Here is a 22,872-nt window from a genome sequence, read left to right on the forward strand (position 1 = left end):
ACACACTCGTTTTAATGCACTTTTACATGAGTCCGTACTGTGTAACAACACTTAGAACTGATGACTTTCTGAAGGCTGCATGTTGTTGGAATGATAACAGTAAATGTGTGTAAACACGTGTTGAGCCTGTAATGAATGAAATGATTCAAATGTGCTTCATAAGATTTTATTTTAGCTTACAAACATGTATTACACACTTTAGGATGTGAAGTGTTGATGTATGACTTTCACTAGATGCTGTGTTTATTAAAAGTGGTTTGTGATAGAATTCCCGAGTCCATGTGCTGATATTGATTATAGAATCATGCTATATGTAGTTTGTAGCTTTGACTTTTATACACAGAAAGGAATCCGTGCATTAACCTAAACCTACATCCTGAGTAACTCAGTCAGCTGTGGAGGAATGATGAGGGCTGTAACTATTGGGGTTTGTAGTCCTACTAGAACTACAACTACTACTCGTCCTGTGCGCCTCTTTACTGGCGGATTCGTCACACTACAATTGAACAAAAATAACTACAGAGGGAGAGTAATTCACTTTTAATTATCATTTTTGATTCAGATATGTTTTGCTTTCCCAAAATCCTCCACACAGACCAAATCCTGCATTATGTCTCTGCACTGCAGGTACGATCAAGTGCACATCTAACACGCTGCCAACCGCTGAAGATCTGCTCTTGTGTTTGCAGGTTGGAGGAAACTTGCACATGTCGCAGCTAAACCAAGATCCCCGACCTTCTAATGCAGGCAAGTACGAGCCAGAGGTGACATATTCAACCCTGAACATAAAAAACACAAGACCAACTGCAACCGAAAAGTAAGAGCCGCCACCCATTGAGCTGCACGTTGCCTGAAGCTGGTGGCTGATGTGAGTGTAGAATCGATTAATGTGATTATTTTGTGATTGTTCGTGTGTGTGATTACAGGACAGTTCGGTCTGATCTGCAGGAAGATGCTTCGGTCATCTACAGTGATGTGAAATTACACTGATCACACTTTTAATTTGCACTACAAGATCAAATCAAGACTCAAGACTGAATCTGAATCATGGAAGTCACCACTCAGGTGCCACAATGTGACTGTAAAGTTATTCATTACATTTATGACTTTTTTTAGTTTGGGACACCACTTAATAACCACCAGATTAATTAGTGCAGTTTAGAAATGAAACTTAGACAGTTTATTTTGATAACATCTATCAGAACACTTTCTTTATTGTGAATGAAAGTTTGTGTTTAATGACTGTAATAACACGCTTTTATTGAGTCTAATCAGAATTACGCTGCACAATTTATTCATTAATTTAACATATATGTGCACTACATTGCCAAAACTATGTGGACACCTGACCATGAGCCTGTTGGATATCCCATTCCAAAATGATGGGCAATAATAATATTAATAATAATATGAAGCTGTTTTCTCGTCAGCTTTTAAATGAATCCTGGTAGCTGTTATATGACGTTGGTATGACATAGTGAGACACAGTCGTGCAAGTTTGTGTTTAATCTTCTTTATTTTGTGCTTTTCTCTTACCAGGAACATTTTTAGTTTAGTTAAATAAACATGATTTTTTACTCTAAATAGAAATTTTAGTTTTTTTATTTAAAACAAAACGTGCAGAATTTACTTGATCTGATGGACCCACCTTTAACCTGAATGCTGATCGTATCAGATCCCGAGCTCACTTTGGTCCTCCATGTGCAGGTATAATTCCCAGAATCCTCCACGGTTAGATTGGGAAAGTGAAGAACGGGTCCTGATCTGTTCAGGTTCTGGTTGTTCTTGGACCAAACAATCTGTGAGGAACTGTGTGTGCAGTTCACGTGACATGTCAGATTTAAGGAGTCCCCTGGTTTAAGGGTCCCGTTTCCACTGAGCCTGATTAGTTCCACCTTTAAACCTTACAGAGAACAAAGAGTCACACCAGTGAATCAGGACTAAGAGCAGATTATTAATTATAGGACAGTCTGGTCTAAAACTCACAACCACGTCACGTAAAGTCTGATAGAAAAATAATGAAAATAAATGAGGAGAGTAAATTATATATAAATAAATATTAAATGTACCTGAGACTGTAAGCGTTACTCCAGGATATCCTGTCCATTTACCTTTATAATCATTAGTTATAAATCTGAATTTGTACTCTCCAGAATAATTAAATGTTACATTCTGGATGAACAGAGTACAGTTTGATTTGTCGTCTCCACCGTACACAAAGTCTGAAGTGATTTTTGATGAGCTGTTATAAACCATCAGTGATTCATCACATATTTTATTTGAGTTCATTAAGCACCAGAGCATTTGTACCACCTTATACCCGCTCTGTGGGTAGAAATAATAACAGGGAAGGGTGGCACTGAACCCTCTCACAGCACAGATATTTCTCTCAGGATAAAACACCGCCCAGTTACTGCTGTCTGTTAGAACTCCTGTAAAATACACAGATCAAATATAAGTAGAGAGTGCATTTCCGGAGAAAATGCGAGTGTGATTGCCGTGTGCCGGTCGGCGGGCGTGCGCAGGTCGGAGGTGCGCATGCGTTTAGAAGTGGTGCTGTGCGTGGGGTGTGAATACTTTCTCCCAGACAGGCCACTGTATCTGTGCACAAGCTGTGGTGTGAGCACAAGTTCACTCTGGGTGTGTTTGAAAAGCCAAACCTGTAAAAAATTGCATTTCTGCACGTTTGTACTGCTTACAAATCAGTACTCATTTATTTATATGTGTTTATCACTGTAGGGGCCATGGTATTGCGCAATCTATGATCGGCTGTGTCTCATTTACAGCTTTCAGGCATAGTGCACTCACACAGTGCTCACACTTCGGTACCTACTTTAGCATTAGCCATTGGCATTGATTTTAATGCATCCGTTAGCCTTAAAGCTAACGGATATAAATATCTTTTTTTCTGTTGCAACGCGAACGATATGACGCTCACTGCTAAGTGTAACTGCAATATAATTTCATTCTGTGCAGCGTTTTCACCTTAAAAATCACTAATACTTTAGTTACAGACCAAAATAAGTCAGATTTTTTGTCGGCCGCCATTTTCTGCTCTCAGAACGGCCTGAAGATGCCGCCTACGTCATCACGTTGACGTTGTATGGAAAGCCAAAGGTGTCAAGATTTTTGTCCAAAAATTCGGGCAAAAACGGGCATAAATGCCACACGGATGGGCGTATCCGGATGATTTTTTGGATTTGGGCGCTAATTAATGACCCGGTCGATCAAGGGTTGGAACGGCGTTGATAGCTCGAAATTTTTTTCAAAATGAATGGGAGTCAATGGGGCAAAACGGGCACCTTAAAACTGGCACTGTGGGCACAGTGTTGGTTCGATCCAAAAGCTGTATACAAGCAGTCCATTCCCGTATGGGCCGGACGATTTGGCACTGGAACGGGGTCGATATCTCGAAAATTGCGGACGAAGAAAGGGAGACAAAAAACGGGCGGAATGGTAATAATATATTGAAAACGAAAAAACGAACTAGAGAGTGCATTTCCGGAGAAAATGCGAGTGTGATTGCCATGTGCCGGTCGGCGTGCGTGCGCGCTTATCCGAACGCCGTATCTAAGCTGGGAGCAGCGTCGACGGGCCGCACGGCTCAGAGTCGGAACAGCGTCGACGTCCGGACGTCTCAGAAACGGGCGTGGCAGACGGGCGGGGCTGCGTATGACCATGCTGTATCCAAGTCGGGGTGTCATCAGTGGGCTAAACAAATTAGAGTTGGAACGGCGCAGATATCTCGAAATATTTTCAAAAAGGGCGTGGCAGGTGGGCGGGGCTGCGTATGACCATGCTGTATCCAAGTTGGGGTGTCATTAACTGGCCAGATGATTTACAGTTGGAACGGCGTTGATATCTCGAAATATTAAAAAAGTGGGCGTGACAGGCGGGCGGGGCGGCGTATGACCATGCTGTATCCAGGTTGGGGTGTCATTAACTGCCCGGATGATTTACAGTTGGAACGGCGTTGATATCTCGAAATTTCCAAAAAATGAATGGAAGTGAATGGGGCTGAAAATCGGGCGTGGCAGGTGGGCGTGGGTTCGAGTCCCCATGCTGTTTCTGAGTCGGGGTTACATCAGTGGGCTTTACGATTTAGAGTTGGAACGGCGTTGATATCTCAAACTTTCAAAAAATGAATGGAAGTGAATGGGGCTCTTATAGGTTAAATAAAGGTTATAGAAATAACCATTAAATAACCATTAAAAAAAATGAATGGAAGTCAATAATATTGCGCAATCTATGATCGGCTGTGTCTCATTTACAGCTTTCAGGCATAGTGCACTCACACTTCGGTCCCTCCTTTAGCATGTAGCCATTGCCATTGATTGTAATGCATCCGTTAGCCTTGAAGCTAACGGATAGAAATATCTTTTTTTCTGTTGCAACGCGAACGATTTGACGCTCCCTGCTAAGTGTCACTGCACTATAATTTCATTCTGTGCAGCGTTTTCACCTTAAAAATCACTAATACTTTAGTTACAGACCAAAATAAGTCAGATTTTTTGTCGGCCGCCATTTTCTGCTCTCAGAACGGCCTGAAGATGCCGCCTACGTCATCACGTTGACGTTCTATGGAAAGCCAAAGGTCCAAAAGTCAGGGGTTTAAATGAATAAATGAGATGAAATTAGAGGTCGGGGTTGTACAGGTGTACAGTTTTAAAGTTTACTTTAAATAGAACAGTTCTTTTACAGTATTTTCTGGACTCCTGATCATGAGATTGTTGGACATGAGTATATAAGTGGCCCCAACCCACATTGTTGAATGATTAAAACTCATAATATATAAATAATTTCATACACCTGCTTGCAATGGCTAAATCACTTCAATAATTACTAGGGGTGTCCAAACACTTTTGACCATGTTGTATATTTATATCTATATACAGTATTTTTCTTTTCTTCTCCTTCCTCGTTTCCTTACTGAAACCATACTCACCATTAAGTCTTTGCAAACACACAAACTAATAACAACCAGAAATGATTTAGTTGTAACTTCTGCACATAAAATCAGTCAAACTGCAACATCAACCAAAAAAAAAAAATCTGAAATAAAAACTATTATAATAAATATAAATAATTATTGATACCAGACAGAGCGAGCAGAGCGACGATCAGCTGCAGCATCTTCATCTCTTCTTTAGGAAATGCTAAACTTGGTGCTAAATGTGGTCAGTTTCCTGTATGTATTTACACTCGGCTGAGAAAAGCATTTTCACAAAGACAAAATTGTTTATAGACGACCAGTTACTTGTGAAAACTCGACATTACAGCGAATACACACATTTACATTTTCAGCATTTAGCAGAAACTTTTTCCCAAAGCGACTTCCAGTACTGTGACTGTATACTGTCTAAGCAATTGAGGGTTAAGGGCCTTGCTCTAGGGCCCAACAGTGGAAACCTGTTAGTCATGGGGCTTGAACCAGCGACCTTTTGATTACTAGTCCAGTACCTTAACCACTAGGCTACAACACACATTCTTCTAGATTCCTTTATCTGATCAGTAAATGAAAAGAATTCTGCAGAGTCGGGAAGTAACATGTGGACCCCCCTCCTAATTACTGAAACCAGTTGTTTTAGCCACACTGGTTGTTTAGCTGCCTTTAACTTTGGTGCATTATTTTGGGAAAGGCACAAAAAGACGACCATAAAGCCACGGACTGGTACATTTGGTGAGGTCAAAACTGAACTCAAAAAGCCTGAACTCAACCCCATTAAACACCTTTAATTACAAGCCAGGTCTTCTCATCTAACATCACTGCCAGCCCGACCTCACAAATGCTGGTTTGACCGAATAGGCACAAATTCTGACAGACACACTCGTTTTAATGCACTTTTACATGAGAGCGCCCCCCTGCGTCCGTACTGTGTAACAACACTCAGAACTGATGACTTTCTGAAGGCTGCATGTTGTTGGAATGATAACAGTAAATGTGTGTAAACACGTGTTGAGCCTGTAATGAATGAAATGATTCAAATGTGCTTCATAAGATTTTATTTTAGCTTAGAAACATGTATTACACACTTTAGGATGTGAAGTGTTGATGTATGACTTTCACTAGATGCTGTGTTTATTAAAAGTGGTTTGTGATAGTATTCCTGAGTCCATGTGCTGATATTGATTATAGAATCATGCTATATGTAGATTGTAGCTTTGACTTTTATACACAGAGATCATTTACATCATCAATTACTTCAGCATAATTGCTATAAAAACATAATCATTCTAGCAAAAGTGAACAATGATTAAAAAAATGCTTTTCAATAAAATCAAATCTGTCCAGAGAAAGGAATTAAACAAAACGAATGAATGAAAAAATAAATGAAACCCGTAAACCAATGACTGAAGGGCGTTTTGACCAGCATAGATTGAGTCCATTTGCCCCACTAGAGGACAGAATCACTGCCAAACAACACACATTTATTCTGACTGACCTTCTGTTCAATATCATGGAACATTTCTGTCCTAATAAGATCTTTTTTTTTTTCATTTTAAGGTGAAGGTGAATGTTGTGTAATTATCTCATTTTAGAGTAACTGCTGGCATTGGGCACTGTATTTGAGGAGTTTTGCATGTTCTCCAGAGTCTGTGGGTACTTTGGGTTTCTCCTACCTCCTTAGTGAGTCAGTTTGTTTAGGTTTATGTTTTTAATGATTGTCTGGTTGGTCAGTGCTGGTTTTCTGGGACTGGATGGACTGTTGTGTAAGGTCCACATTTCCTTTATAGTTCTGAGGTCTGGTCATTTCAATTATTCTATTTTAAAGCCTGAACTAACAATTTCAAAACCAGTTCTCACACGTTCAGTGTCCAGAAGTTGGAGTTCCAATCATTCAGTCACAGAAAATCAACAGTTTTGTATATAAACAGTCACAGAAATGTAAATCTTCTCATTACTACATTACTACATACAATACATCCTTGTGCGTGTTTGACCTCAACTGAACCACTTTATATTTTATTAACGATTTTAGAACATAAATTGTTCCACACAGTGAAACACTCTGAGGTGTCAGAACGATAAATGAGTGAACAGTTCCACACTGTGTGTATCTGAGCTGGAATAGTGGATCAGTGGAGCTTAACATCACTGTAGATCACAGAATCATCCTGCTGATCATCCTGAACGTTCCTGTAATCACCAACACAAATAATACCATATTATCTTTCATTATATAGTTTATCACTGCATATCACACACACACACACACACACACACACACACACACACACATCATTAGATTATATATAGTTGTAGGTTTCACCCCTGGTTTGTTGTTCTCTCTTTGAGACACACAGATGCGTACATCACTCCGTCCTCGTTCACCTCTTCATCTCTCTTTTCTTCTTTTTTCTTCCTCCTGATGGAAGCAGAAGAACATGGTGAGCAGTTCAGTACAGGAAGAACTTCTAGAACATAGCCTAGATTAGAATAGACCAGAATGTGTAATACATTTTGGATTCTTACCTCCTGCTGTAAATTACAGCTGCAGCGACTGATAGGATCAAAATCCCTCCACCAATCCCCAAAATAATCCAGACCAGCCACTGAGACTCTGTTCCTAAACAGAAGCAAACATTAACATTGTAAATCAGCACTGCTTTTTAATTCATTAACATGCTATTTTTATAATTAAAATTTACCTGAGCTGATGGACCCACCCTCCACCTGAATGCTGATCGTATCAGATCCTGAGCTCATGCTGCTGTTCCATGTGCAGGTATAACTCCCAGAATCCTCCACAGTTAGATTGGAAAACTGAAGAACGGGTCCTGATCTGTGCAGGTTCTGGTTGTTCTTGGACCAAACGAACTGTGAGGAACTGTGTGTGCAGTTCACGTGACATGTCAGATTTAAGGAGTCCCCTGGTTTAAGGGTCCCGTTTCCACTGAGCCTGTTTAGTTCCACCTTTAAATCTTACAGAGAACAAAGAGTCACACCAGTGAATCAGGACTAAGAGCAGATTATTATGAACAATATGAAAACACATAAATGATCACAAATATGTACCTGAGACTGTAAGAGTCACTCCAGGATCTCCTGTATATTTACCAGTAGTAACATCAGTTATAAATCTGAATCTGTACTCTCCAGAATAATTAAATTTTACATTCTGGATGAACAGAGTACAGTTTGATTTGTCGTCTCCACCGTACACAAAGTCTGAAGTGACGTTTGACGCGCTGTCATAAACGTACAGTGATTCCTCACACCATTTATAGTTCGAGTTCATTGAGCACCAGAGCATTTGTACCACCTTATACCCGCTCTGTGGGTAGGAATAATAACAGGGAAGGGTGACGCTGAACCCTCTCACAGCACAGATATTTTTCCCAGGATAAAACACCACCCAGTTACTGCTGTCTGTTAGAACTCCTGTAAAACACAAAAACAAGAAAATACACACTACCATAAAACACTTGTATTAGCACCAAACACACACACACACACACACACACACACACACACTTTCATGAAACACACATACTCATGGCAGGTTAGTGATAACAGTACTGGACTAGTGATCACTGGTACCCATCATTGCCAAGATGCAATGGTTGGGTCCCTGTGTGAGGCCCTTAACTAACACAGAATTCAGTTTCTACAATTCTAAGTTGCTTTGGATAAAAGCATCTGCTGAATGATGTTAATGGAAACAGCACCTACACACACACAGGAACATTCTCTCCTGTGCTACCTTCTTGCACTTCTCGCACGCATTCGCGTTTTTGTTAGTCATTTCCAATTCCCCTGCTGTCTGCACCACTGCGTCCTGGCTCTGGAGCGCTCCTGTGGTGGACACTGTGGTGGAGCTCTATAGGTGCTGCGCTACTCGAGCGTCCGGGCAATTTTTAACAGATAAAAAGACTTTATTGATCCACTTGGGGAAATTAACTTGTTACAGCAGTATGAAAGAAAAGTGATAAAAACAGGAAAAACAACCCAAGAGCTGCTAGAGAAAAATGCTCACAAAGTGTGTAGTTAAATACACTAAAAGATTCCCTTTAAAACAACTGATGTACTTAATAATTATTATGAATATATACATGAAAATATAAATAATATATGACATATTGCATCTTTAAATATGAATAATAAACCCCTCCAGACTCGTGTAGTGGATGTAAGAATAAGAAAATAAAAGCTGCTAATGTGTGAATGAACCAGTAATGCATTTATATCACAATTACAATTCAGTGAACAAGTGAAAGATGTTTTGGGTCTCAGAAGGACGTGAACTTTTGGCTTTTCTGAAGAGTGCATTTGTGGGCTTTTGTGCAAATTTAATCAAAAGTGCACTTGTAAGGTTGAGACGAAGGAAGGGAAAGTACTGGATTTTTGTACTGGACCATCACAAGAACAGATAATGAACTGAGTGTAACCAAACAAACCAAGAATATATTACAAATAAAAACTATAATAATAATATTATTAATAATAATAACAATAATAATAACTATATAATAAGAATAATAATAATTCATACCGAACAGAGAGAGCAGAACGATTCGCAACTGCAGCATCTTCATCTCTTCTTCAGGAAGTGCTCAATAAGATCAGTTTTCTATATTTATTTATGCAGATTTGAAACACTTTCTGAAAGAAAAGTTCTTTAAACTGTCAGTAAACAACAGTTATAAAATAAACTTGTGAAGCTGGTGTGAAGAATCTGATACAAACACAACATTACAGTAAATACACACGTTCTTCTAGATTCCTGAATCTGATCAACAGATAAAATGTTCTACAGGGTGGGGAAATAAAAAAAAACATCTAATAATGGCTGAATATGAAACATGATCTTCATGACAAACACAGACACACCTTAGAATTCCTCCCAGTTCCAGCAGACAGGTAGTGGTGGGTGGATCAAATATCAAAATATCAGAATATCGATATTATCAATACCAACGTTGATATTGGTATCGAATCGATACTAGTGTGATGGAAGTCAATACTTCAGTTTAACTTTTTCTACATTCAGCACGTTTCTCCCGTTTGATCAGAAAGTAAAGATCATGTGTGTACAGACTCTCTCCTCTCACATCTCACATCCACACCCTGCTCCTCTCATCCTGCTCTACTGGTTTACTGTGGTTTAAACCTAATCCAGATTAAATACACAAAAATGAATCATGCGTCTATAACAGATTTATAATGAATCTACAAACTTCAGCTTAAAAAAGTTTGTGATACAAACAAGACGTGATCATTTGTAAATCATTTATTATAAGAATTATTGTTAACTTTATTTTTTGTAAATACACATTTTACATTTGTAAATACAAGCCTACAAATTTATTTACATCTTAGATTACAGATCCACAAGCTTGCGAGAACGGAAATTGAACCCGAGTGCAAATGTTAAATCAAGGTAAAACAACATCGCAGGTATAAAAATGCTAACAAAAATGAGGCGGCCAAAATAACAGAAACAAAGAAGCCAATTAAAGATGTCCGCAGCTCTGACAGAACAGGGAAAAGCAGGGAAAGAGGCTCCGGTCATCCACGACAACTCAGTTCTCAAAACCTGTTGCTAGTTTTAGTGAGTTTCCTGCCTTTGTCCTTTTTTGGGAGCTTGGGGTGTCACTCAGTGGTGGATTGAGTAGCTGGCATTGGCAACTCACTTCCTTATACTTCCATTACTTCTCTTCTGTGTGGTTTAGCTGGCAGGTTTATGGATTATGCCCCTGTGCGTGAGCGCATGGTCACCTACATTCTTCTACATGTGGACTTTTAATGAATAGAACCCAGAAGTTGGAGTTCCAATCATTCAGTCACAGAAAATCAACAGTTTTGTATATAAACAGAAATGTAAATCCTCTCATTACTACATACAATACATCCTTGTGCGTGTTTGACCTCAACTGCACCACTTTATATTTTATTAACGATTTTAGAACATGAATTGTTCCACACAGTGAAACACTCTGAGGTGTCAGAACGATAAATGAGTGAACAGTTCCACACTGTGTGTATCTGAGCTGGAATAGTGGATCAGTGGAGCTTAACATCACTGTAGATCACAGAATCATCCTGCTGATCATCCTGAACGTTCCTGTAATCACCAACACAAATAATACCATATTATCTTTCATTATATAGTTTATCACTGCATATCACACACACACACACACACACACACATCATTAGACTATATAGAGTTGTAGTTTTTACCCCTGGTTTGTTGTTTTCTTTTTTTGGACACACACAGATGCGTACATCACTCCGTCCTCGTTCACCTCTTCATCTCTCTTTTCTTCTTTTTTCTTCCTCCTGATGGAAGCAGAAGAACACGGTGAGCAGTTCAGTACAGGAAGAACTTCTAGAACATACCACACAAGAACTAACCGAGGAACCGTCACGCCTGGATATTTTTAACAGCAGGTGAGTCTGATTTCTGATAGATGATTTATCTCCTGGTTAATACTGGTAATGCTGGGATGTAAGTTCTGTCCTGGTATGATCCAGGCCCTGTGATCTGATTATTGGTTTTCTGATTTGCTGGTGTGTTCTGCACTGTTTAATGATTTAAATTGATGGAATTCATTCTAAACTGTTTGAGGATGAGTAATATGAGACTCTTGATGGGATCAGTTCTTACCCCTTGTTTGCTTTCTTGTTTTTGATGCGCACACTTGCGTACGTCACTTCATTCTGGTTTATCACCTCCTCATCAGGCTGGTCAGTCTGAGGGTCTCGTTTTGGATGCGCCCCGTGTGTCTTTCCTTCACCCTGTAAATAAGAGAACAGAAACAATCAGCAGCAGGTAAAACTGCTCTCACAGATCAGTGATGATGTTCTGGTGCGGGACGCCGAGCGTGAAGGAACATCAAACTGCACAACGCTGAACAGGGCCAAGCAGAGTCGTGTACCGGGGGCAGGTAGGTGGTAGCTTTGTTTATATGGGCTCAAAAGAGTCATCAGCTGTAGTTAATCACTAGGAATCATCATCAGCTGGAATTATAATATTATTTTGAACATTATTAATAGTTGTTGTTGAGGTTATTGCATCCACAGAGAGGTGCAGCTTTATATTCATGTGTTGTTTTTTTTGAAAACTAAGCTCATGTTCAGGTGTCCACATACTTTTGGCCATACAGTGTACTGTATTTCTCAGTTGTTTTCCCTGACCCACTATTTCTTCATTCATTCATTTTCACAAACGTTAGGTCGGGTCGATCCACCAGGGGGCAGCACACACACTCACACACACACACACATTTACATTTACATCTTTAGCATTTAGCAGACGCTCTTATCCAGAGCGACTTACAGAAGTGCTTCTATAGTGAACATTTCATTTCTCAAGTTTAGGAAAACAACAGTCAAAGAACACAAATCTGCTAAAACCTGTTAGAACCAAAGTGCTGCTTTTTTTTTTTTTTTTTTTTTTTTTTTTTTTTTAAATGGAAAAGAATGGAACAAAATGTTAGTAAATAAGTACAAGTCAGCCTAAGTGTTTAGGAAAAAGGTGATGAAGGTTTTTAATCGTTTTTTAAAGACAGCAAGAGACTCAGATGTTCGGACAGACAGAGGAAGTTCGTTCCACCATTTGGGCGCTAGAACAGAGAACAGCCTTGATGATGGTCTTCCTTTAGTCCTGGATGGAGGCTCAAGTCGAGATAGACTAGAGGCTCGGAGGTTGCGTGGTACAGAGCGGGGTTTGATAAGGCCACGAAGGTAGCTTGGGGCTGGTCCATTTTTGGCTTTGTAGGCGAGCGTCAGTGTTTTGAACTGAATGCGTGCAGCTACAGGAAGCCAGTGAAGAGAACGCAGCAGTGGGGTGATGTGGCAGTGTTTAGGTTGGTTAAAAACCAGACGGGCAGCTGCATTTTGAATGAGCTGTAAGGGTTTAATCGTGGACATGGGAGCTCCAGCCAGAAGGGAGTTGCAGTAGTCCAACCGTGAGATTACAAGTGATTGCACCAGGATCTGGGTAGCTTCCCTGGAGAGAAATGGACGAATCTTCCTGATGTTGTACAAGAGGAACCGGCATGATCTTGTCATGTTGGCTATATGAGGAGAGAATGTCAGCTGGTTATCAAGGACAACACCAAGACTTCTTGCCTTATCAGATGGTCTGATCTGGGAGTCATCCAGAGAAATGACTAGGTCCTGGGTTGGAGACTGATCTCCAGGAATGAGCAACATCTCTGTCTTACTGGGATTAAGTTTCAGATGATGAGCTGACATCCATTGTGAGATATCTCGCAGACATGCTGAGATGCGAGCTGAGACTTGCGTGTCTGAAGGAGGAAATGATAGAATGAGCTGAGTGTCATCTGCATAGGAGTGGTAGGAGAAGCCATGGGAGGCTATGACCTTGCCCAGAGAGCGGGTGTAGATAGAGAAAAGAAGTGGGCCAAGTACAGAGCCCTGAGGAACACCGGTTGAGAGAGACACACACACACACACACACACACTCACACATTTAACTTAATCATTTTCACTGAAGAAAACCTACCTTCTGCATATTAACCACAGTACCCAATGAAAACCTGAAAACGGACCTGAGAACATACCAAACTCCCCACAGAAATTTACAAGGGCTAACGATCAAGACAAGGTTCCCAGGATCCTAATGCTGTGTAGCACCCAGTACCACCGTGCCAGCAAAGTAAGAGTTCAATCATTAAAACTTAATTTAATAACTAATATCAAAGTAGGTTTCAGTCAAAGACATAAAGGTATTTTTGAAATCGTGATTTATCATTTTTTATTGTAACAGAGCACAAATAATTGATGTTCCCTCAGAATTCGGGTCTGAATGGGGCTCAGACACCCACAGCGCCCCTCTGAACGAACCTGATACTGACTGTGGTGTCTTATGTGACCTCGTACCTGTGTTTTCTCCTCACTCGGTCCACTCTTTTCTTCTGAAGCTTTTTTCCTCCTCCTGATGGGAGCAGAAGAACACGGTGAGCAGTTCAGTTCAGGAGGAACTTCTAGAATCTACAACACGACCCCCTACAGCTCCATTAAATAGAGTTAACCTAGTTTTGCTTTTCATTCCTGTGTACAGTCAGTATTAAGTTATTAATTCTGCATCTGATCCAGCTGTTTATAAAGCCTGTCTGATTTAGATCAGTGTGTTGGGGGTAGGAAAGGTGTAAGGTGGGCAGAGCTGGTGGTCCTAAGAACCAGAGTCGAGAACCCTTGGACGCATTAAAGGTTTATAATTTGGGCCCCTTGCTTCACTATCAACTTTCAGCCCAATATTTGTATAACCTACATTATTTAGTTTTTACCACAGTTCTCTAATAGTAATATTATTGTTAGAACCTAGAGGAGCACTCGGCTGATATGCTGTCAAAATAGCTCTGACCCACTAAGACCTGGACTCCACTGGAAATCTAGAGAAGTCCTGTAGTATCTGGTACCAGCAGATCCTTCAACTTATGTACGTTGCATCCTGGTTCCATCTTGTCCTTGGGGAAACGATGCCAACTGTATGTGCCCGGCCATCCATGTGATCTTGACGAACATCTTTTTTTGTTTTGATGTCAAGCTCTGATGCTCCATCGTAGGAGCTTACGATGGTGGACGTTAGTTGGCATGGGCACTGGCAGCTCCACACAGAGAGGTTTGAGACATTCTCGGGTTGGTTTATACTGGACGCCACAGACTTCATGTCTTCTGTCGGCGGTTCATGGCTTGTCCCTAGTTGGACCACTGTTAGTGGGTACTTACCACGCACTTGCTGTTTTGGAGATGCTTTTACTCGGTTGTCTGTTCATCCCAATTCCCACTCCAACACCCCCCATGCATGGCAGTAACTTAAATGATCACGACAGACTGGGATCGTGTAAAAATGTTCTGATTCTCACCTCCGATTGTAATGTACAGCTTCCATGACTAAAACAATCAGAATCCCTCCACTGACTCCCAAAATAATCCAGGTTAACCACTGGAGAGATGTTCCTATAAAGAAACAAACATTAACATTTCAAATGAACTCAATTTTTCTCTAATTATTTTCATGAATAAAATTTACCTGAGCTGATGGACCCACCCTCAACATAAATGCTGATCGTATCAGATCCCGAGGTCACGTTGGTCCTCCATGTGCAGGTATAATTCCCAGAATCCTCCACGGTTAGATTGGGAAAGTGAAGAACGGGTCCTGATCTGTTCAGGTTCTGGTTGTTCTTGGACCAAACAATCTGTGAGGAACTGTGTGTGCAGTTCACGTGACATGTCAGATTTAAGGAGTCCCCTGGTTTAAGGGTCCCGTTTCCACTGAGCCTGATTAGTTTCACCTTTAAATCTTACAGAGAACAAAGAGTCACACCAGTGAATCAGGACTAAGAGCAGATTATTAATTATAGGACAGTCTGGTCTAAAACTCACAACCACGTCACGTAAAGTCTGATAGAAAGAGAATGAAAATAAATGAGAGTAAATTATATATAAATAATTATTAAATGTACCTGAGACTGTAAGATTTACTCCAGGATGTCCTGACCATTTACCATCAGAAACATTAGTTATAAATCTGAATCTGTACTCTCCAGAATAATTAAATTTTACATTCTGGATGAACAGAGTACAGTTTGATTTGTCGTCTCCACCGTACACAAAGTCTGAAGTGATTTTTGATGAGCTGTTATAAACAATCAGTGAGTTCTCACAAAATTTAGAGTTCATTAAGCACCAGAGTATTTGTACCACCTTATACCTGCTCTGTGGGTAGGAATAATTACAGGGAAGGGTGGCACTGAACCCTCTCACAGCACAGATATTTTTCTCAGGATAAAACACCGCCCAGTTACTGCTGTCTGTTAGAACTCCTGTAAAACACACAGATCAAAAATAATAAAACTAAAATCTATGAACTCAGTTGTGTTTTACTTTATTAATGCAGGTTTATTTCTGTACATGAACACACTTCATCTTCATCAGTGTTAAACTCAGAACACGTGGTCTGATCTTCATCCAGCTCAGAATAATCTGTAAAATCTATCAGTCTAATAAACACTTCACAGTCCAGAAAAACATCTCAGCTAACCACGTCTCCCAAGTCAGGGGTTTAAATGAATAAATGAGATTAAATTAGAGGTCGGGGTTGTAGAGGTGCCTGGTCTTAAACTTATGTCTTATGTACAGTAGCTTAGTTTTTCTATTTACTTCTCAGACAGAACACACACACACCACACACACCACACACACACCACACACACACACACACCACACACACACCACACACACACCACACACACACACACACCACACACACACCACACACACACACTACACACACACCACACACACACACACACACACACCACACACACCACACACACTCACACACAACACACACACACACACACACACAACAATCATTCGCTTTGAATGAATCAGTAATATTTCTAAAATAATTCAGTTTTAAAGTTTACTTTAAATAGAACAGTTCTGGACTCCTGACCATGAGATGGTTGGACATGAGTATAGAAGTGGCCTCAACACACAATGTTGGAAGTTTAAAACTTGCAATGGCTGTGGCTAAATTATCTGAGTTCAATAAATACCAGGGGTGTCCAAACTTTTTTGACCATGTTGAATATTTATATCTATATACAGTATTTTTCTTTTCTTCTCCTTCCTTGTTTCCTTACTGAAACCATAATCACCATTAAGTCTTTGCAGACACACAAACTAATAACAAACAGAAATGATTTAGTTGTAACGTCTGCACATGAAATCCAACAACTGAGAGTCAAACTGCAGCATCAACCAAAAAAAGAATCAGAACTAAAAACTGTTATAATAAATATAAATAATAATTCATACCAGACAGAGCGAGCAGAGCGACGATCAGCTCCAGCATCTTCATCTCTTCTTTAGGAAGTGCCAAATGTGGTGCTAAATGTGGTGCTAAATGTGGTGCTAAATGAGGTCAGTTTCCTGTATGGATTTACACTCAGCTGAGAAAAGCATTTTCTCAAAACAAAACAGTAAAAGGAGAAGTTGCCAGACGACCAGTTACTTACAAATATAACTTGTGAAGCTGTTGTCAGGAAACTCGACATTACAGCGAATACACACATTTACATTTTCAGCATTTAGATTCTTTCTTCCAAAGCGACCTACAGTACTGTGACTGTATACTGTCTAAGCAATTGAGGGTTAAGGGCCTTGCTCAAGGGCCCAACAGTGGATACCAGGTAGTCATGGGGCTTGAACCAGCGACCATTTGATTACTAGTCCAGTACCTTAACCACTAGGCAATACCTAGACAATGCAAAAAAAAAAATCCATGCAGAATCCAGGCTTGAGAAGAATCCATTCTAATGTGACTCCATTGACTGGAGCAGATTTTTCTGGGTACGCTGAGTAGAATTCCTCAAATGATTTTTGGAAGAGAGTATGGTTGAAGGCTTAGATTTATGAAACACAGGTTATTGATAAACCACTAACATACGTTTTGACGAAGGTGAACGCTCACATTGGTCAAACGACAATGTACAGAGGGGGGTGCTCTCTCAGCTCAGGATCCCCCGCTGAGGTCCAATCAAAGCATCATGTAGACCATCCAGAAATGTTAGTAGTACCCCATTGCTGTTGATGGCTGCACATACATTTTACATTTTCAGCAATATGCAGACACTTTTATCCAGACAACTTACAGTATACAGTCTAAGCAACTGAGGGTTACGAGTCATGCTCAAAGGTCCAACAGTGGCAACGTTGCAGTGAGTTTACTAGTCCAGTACCTTAACTGCTAGGCTACATGTTCACATTGCCACCACAATGATCAGGCATTTCTATAATTGCAGGTTGATAAGTTATGTTTGATATGTATAATATATGAAACTGATATGTTTATCAGTTGAGACCTTTTCTTCACCTCTTTGTGAGAATAAATCTAGCTTTGTTCAAATGTAAGCATTCATGGGGCGTCTCCGGGGTTTTAGTTTAAATGTGACACATCATGACAGACCTCATGTTGTGTAAATGTGCTGCTTTACACAGAATACAGTATTTGATATGACTGCTCTTGTTCTTGGTCATCCTCATCTTCCTCCTCGTCCACCACCTCTGACACGCCTTCTCTTCTTCTTCTATTGTTGCCTCAATTGCTAAAGTCACAATACAGCTCAGAAATGCCACAAGCATTTAAACTGACTTTTATTCTGTTTACCTAATCATTTTAACCCTTTTTACTGATATGACACATGTGTGCACAGTTTTTCCCTGTAGTGTGTTAACGATGACAATAGTGTGTTTGCTGTGTTTAATCTTTGTGGCATGTGTGTGCTATTTTGCATCAAAGTGCCTTACCATGAGAAATGTGTGTTAGTCAGTGAGAATGTGTTTAGAGTTTTGCAAAAAGGTTGAATCAGATGTGAAACTGTGTCAAACTGGGAGAAAATGGTTTAAGGTTTTGTGAAATGAGTGAGTAATTCAATAGACAAGTTTTGGCAGTTGACAGTTGTGTTCCAAGAATGGGGTTTAGTGTTTTAGCGATTGAGAAAAAACTGTAATAAGGTGTTAATAACGTTGTTCCTCTGATAATGAACACAGAAAATTCAGTCCATTGTAGATCAGATAGTTTATTCATTTATTTTAAATACATTATTTATTTATGTTTAAAATGTAACATAGAAAATTATTCTCACCTCCTGATAAAAATTTCAGCTCCCACAGCAACAATGATCAAGATCATCACATACTGTATATCACCAGTGAAAAGATCCTGGGTGACCAGTAGATCCCTGTTTAAAATTTACCATTAAATCATTTAAACATGATTTTTAGCTCTAAATAGAAATTTTAGTTTTTTATTTAAAATAGATCGTGCAGAATTTACCTGAGCTGATGGACCCACCCTCAACATAAATGCTGATCGTATCAGATCTCGAGCTCACGTTGGTCCTCCACGTGCAGGTATAATTCCCAGAATCCTCCACGGTTAGACTGGGAAAGTGAAGAACAGGTCCTGATCTGTCCAGGTTCTGGTTGTTCTTAGACCAAACAAACTGTGAGGAACTGTGTGTGCAGTTCACGTGACATGTCAGATTTAAGGAGTCCCCTGGTTTAAGGGTCCCGTTTCCACTGAGCCTGATTAGTTCCACCTTTAAATCTTACAGAGAACAAAGAGTCACACCAGTGAATCAGGACTAAGAGCAGATTATTAATTATAGGACAGTCTGGTCTAAAACTCACAACCACGTCACATAAAGTCTGATAGAAAGAGAATGAAAATAAATGAGGAGAGTAAATTATATATAAATAATTATTAAATTTACCTGAGACTGTAAGATTCACTCCAGGTTCTCCTGTCCATTTACCTTTATCATCATTAGTTATAAATCTAAATTTGTACAATCCAGAATAATTAAATTTTACATTCTGGATGAACAGAGTACAGTTTGATTTGTCGTCTCCACCGTACACAAAGTCTGGAGTGTTTTTTGATGAGCTGTTATAAACATACGGTGGTTTCTCACATTTTACAGTATTTAAATTCATTGAGCACCAGAGCATTTGTACCACCTTATACCCGCTCTGTGGGTAGGAATAATTACAGGGAAGGGTGGCACTGAACCCTCTCACAGCACAGATATTTCTCTCAGGATAAAACACCGCCCAGTTACTGCTGTCTGTTAGAACTCCTGTAAAATACACACAGATCAAATATAATAAAACTAAAATCCATAAACTCAGTTGTGTTTTACTTTATTAATGCAGATTTATTTCTGTACATGAACACACTTCATCTTCATCAGTGTTAAACTCAGAACATTCGGTCTGATCTTCATCCAGCTCAGAATAATCTGTAAAATCTATCAATCTAATAAACACTTCACAGTCCAGAAAATGTACGTGAACATCTCAGCTAACCACGTCTCCAAAGTCAGGGGTTTAAATAAATAAATGAGATGAAATTAGAGGTCGGGGTTGTAGAGGTGCCTGGTCTTAAACTTATGTCTTATGTACAGTAGCTTAGTTTTTCTATTTACTTCTCAGACAGAACACACACACACACACCACACACACACACACACACACACACACACACCACACACACACACACACACACCACACACACACACACAACAATCATTTGCTTTAGATGAATCAGTAATATTTCAAAAATCATGATTTATTTTTAAAGTTTGCTTTAAATAGAACAGTTCTTTTACAGTATTTTCTGGACTCCTGATTATGAGATTGTTGGACATGAGTATAGAAGTGGCCTCAACCCACAATGTTGGAAGATTAAAACTCATAATATATAAATAATTTGATCAGAATCCCTCCACTGACTCCCAAAATAATCCAGGTTAACCACTGGAGATTTTCTATGAAGAAACAAACATTAACATTTTAAATCAACACAATTTTGTCTAATTAATTTCATGAATAAAATGTACCTGATCTGATGGACCCACCCTCGACCTGAATGCTGATCGTATCAGATCCCGAGCTCACACTGCTGCTCCACGTGCAGGTATAACTCCCAGAATCCCCCACGGTTAGATTGGGAAAGTGAAGAACAGGTCCTGATCTGTTCAGGTTCTGGTTGTTCTTAGACCAAACAATCTGTGAGGAACTGTGTGTGCAGTTCACGTGACATGTCAGATTTAAGGAGTCCCCTGGTTTAAGGGTCCCGTTTCCACTGAGCCTGATTAGTTCCACCTTTAAATCTTACAGAGAACAAAGAGTCACACCAGTGAATCAGGACTAAGAGCAGATTATTAATTATAGGACAGTCTGGTCTAAAACTCACAACCACGTCACGTAAAGTCTGATAGAAAGAGAATGAAAATAAATGAGGAGAGTAAATTATATATAAATAATTATTAAATGTACCTGAGACTGTAAGATTTACTCCAGGATCTCCTGTCCATTTACCATCAGAAACATTAGTTATAAATCTGAATTTGTACAATCCAGAATAATTAAATTTTACATTCTGGATGAACAGAGTACAGTTTGATTTGTCGTCTCCACCGTACACAAAGTCTGAAGTGATTTTTGATGAGCTGTTATAAACCATCAGTGATTCCTCACATATTTTATTTGAGTTCATAAAGCACCAGAGCATTTGTACCACCTTATACCCGCTCTGTGGGTAGGAATAATTACAGGGAAGGGTGGCACTGAACCCTCTCACAGCACAGATGTTTCTCTTAGGATAAAACACCGCCCAGTTACTGCTGTCTGTTAGAACTCCTGTAAAATACACAGATCAATTATAATGAAGCTAAAATCTCTAAACTCAGTTGTGTTTTACTTTATTAATGCAGATTTATTTCTGTACATGAACACACTTCATCTTCATCAGTGTTAAACTCAGAACACGTGGTTGTTGTCTCTCTTTTCTTTTGTTATTTATTAACACAAATGAATCAGTAATGCTTCTAAAATCACAATTCAGTTACAAAACTGTATTTTAAAAAGACCCGTTCTTTTATGGACTTTGGATCTGGAGATTGTTGGACATGAGTATAGAAGTGGCCCCAACCCAAATGTTGGAAGATTAAAACTTATAATATATAAATAATTTCATACACCTGCTTGCAATGGCTGTGACTAAATCACCTGAGCTCAATAATTACCAGGGGTGTCCCAACACTTTTGACCATGTTGTATATTTCTATTCATATACAGTATTTTTCTTTTCTTCTCCTTCCTTGTTTCCTTACTGAAACCATAATCACCATTAAGTCTTTGCAGACACACAAACTAATAACAAACAGAAATGATTTAGTTGTAACTTCTGCACATAAAATCCAACAACTGGGAGTCAAACTGCAACATCAACCAAAAAAGAATCAGAATTAAAAACTGTTATAATAAATATAAATAATAATTCATACCAGACAGAGCGAGCAGAGCGACGATCAGTTGCAGCATCTTCATCTCTTCTTTAGGAAGTGCTAGACATGGTGCTAGACGTTGTCAGTTTTCTGTGTTTTACACTCAGCTGAGAAAAGCATTTTCTCAAAGACAAAACCATAAAAGGAGAAGTTTATAGACGACCAGTTACTTGTGAAAATCTCGACATTACAGCGAATACACACATTTACATTTTCAGTATTTAGCAGAAACTTTTTCCCAAAGCGACTTACAGTACTGTGACTGTATAGTGTCTAAGCAATTGAGGGTTAAGGGCCTTGCTCAAGGGCCCAACAGTGGAAACCTGGTAGTCATGGGTCTTAAACCAGCGACCTTTTGATTACTAGTCCAGTACCTTAACCACTAGGCTACAACACACATTCTTCTAGATTCCTTTATCTGATCAGTAAATGAAAAGAATTCTGCAGAGTCGGGAAGTAACATGTGGACCCCCCTCCTAATTACTGAAACCAGTTGTTTTAGCCACACTGGTTGTTTAGCTGCCTTTAACTTTGGTGCATTATTTTGGGAAAAGCACAAAAAGACGACCATAAAGCCACGGACTGGTACATTTGGTGAGGTCAAAATTGAACTCAAAAAGCCTGAACTCAACCCCATTAAACACCTTTGATTACAAGCCAGGTTTTTTCATCTAACATCACTGCCAGCCCGACCTCACAAATGCTCGTTTGACTGAATAGGAACAAATTCTGACAGACACACTCGTTTTAATGCACTTTTACATGAGAGCGCCCCCCTGCGTCCGTACTGTGTAACAACACTCAGAACTGATGACTTTCTGAAGGCTGCATGTTGTTGGAATGATAACAGTAAATGTGTGTAAACACGTGTTGAGCCTGTAATGAATGAAATGATTCAAATGTGCTTCATAAGATTTTATTTTAGCTTAGAAACATGTATTACACACTTTAGGATGTGAAGTGTTGATGTATGACTTTCACTAGATGCTGTGTTTATTAAAAGTGGTTTGTGATAGTATTCCCGAGTCCATGTGC

At 39.5% G+C, this 22,872-nt stretch overlaps 3 protein-coding genes and 1 long non-coding RNA gene across 4 annotated transcripts in view; all 4 read right to left on the reverse strand.

Annotated features, from left to right (window-relative positions):
• The window catches only part of LOC134300737 (uncharacterized), a 35,741-nt gene extending 30,602 nt beyond the window's left edge, over positions 1-5,139 (reverse strand). Inside the window, exons 1-3 of the mRNA XM_062985159.1 lie at positions 5,097-5,139; positions 2,070-2,432; positions 1,645-1,903 (exon numbers count right to left, since the gene is read on the reverse strand). Coding sequence (XP_062841229.1) covers positions 1,645-1,903; positions 2,070-2,432; positions 5,097-5,139 — 665 coding nt within the window. The remainder of the gene's footprint in view (positions 1-1,644; positions 1,904-2,069; positions 2,433-5,096) is intronic.
• A 1,938-nt stretch (positions 5,140-7,077) lies between these two features.
• On the reverse strand, positions 7,078-16,844 carry LOC134300738 (carcinoembryonic antigen-related cell adhesion molecule 1-like). The gene is made up of 8 exons (XM_062985160.1): positions 16,802-16,844; positions 15,442-15,801; positions 15,020-15,278; positions 8,018-8,364; positions 7,651-7,923; positions 7,475-7,568; positions 7,314-7,367; positions 7,078-7,138 (listed from the first exon to the last, which is right to left on the reverse strand). Exons 1-8 carry the CDS (start codon positions 16,842-16,844, stop codon positions 7,078-7,080), a joined length of 1,491 nt encoding a protein of 496 aa, XP_062841230.1.
• LOC134300902 (uncharacterized) lies at positions 11,619-14,917 on the reverse strand. Its single transcript, XR_010007383.1, has 3 exons — positions 14,839-14,917; positions 13,853-13,907; positions 11,619-11,743 (listed from the first exon to the last, which is right to left on the reverse strand). It is a non-coding gene; the product is annotated as an uncharacterized LOC134300902 (long non-coding RNA).
• A 1,846-nt stretch (positions 16,845-18,690) lies between the features above and the next one.
• On the reverse strand, positions 18,691-21,880 carry LOC134300739 (carcinoembryonic antigen-related cell adhesion molecule 1-like). Its single transcript, XM_062985161.1, has 6 exons — positions 21,838-21,880; positions 20,828-21,190; positions 20,403-20,661; positions 19,261-19,607; positions 18,822-19,094; positions 18,691-18,707 (listed from the first exon to the last, which is right to left on the reverse strand). The coding sequence occupies exons 1-6, from the start codon at positions 21,878-21,880 to the stop codon at positions 18,691-18,693; spliced, it is 1,302 nt and encodes a 433-aa protein (XP_062841231.1).
• Between the last annotated feature and the right edge of the window lie 992 nt (positions 21,881-22,872).

Source organism: Trichomycterus rosablanca, chromosome 23 (genome assembly GCF_030014385.1).
Source record: "Trichomycterus rosablanca isolate fTriRos1 chromosome 23, fTriRos1.hap1, whole genome shotgun sequence".
Classification (NCBI taxonomy): domain Eukaryota; kingdom Metazoa; phylum Chordata; class Actinopteri; order Siluriformes; family Trichomycteridae; genus Trichomycterus; species Trichomycterus rosablanca.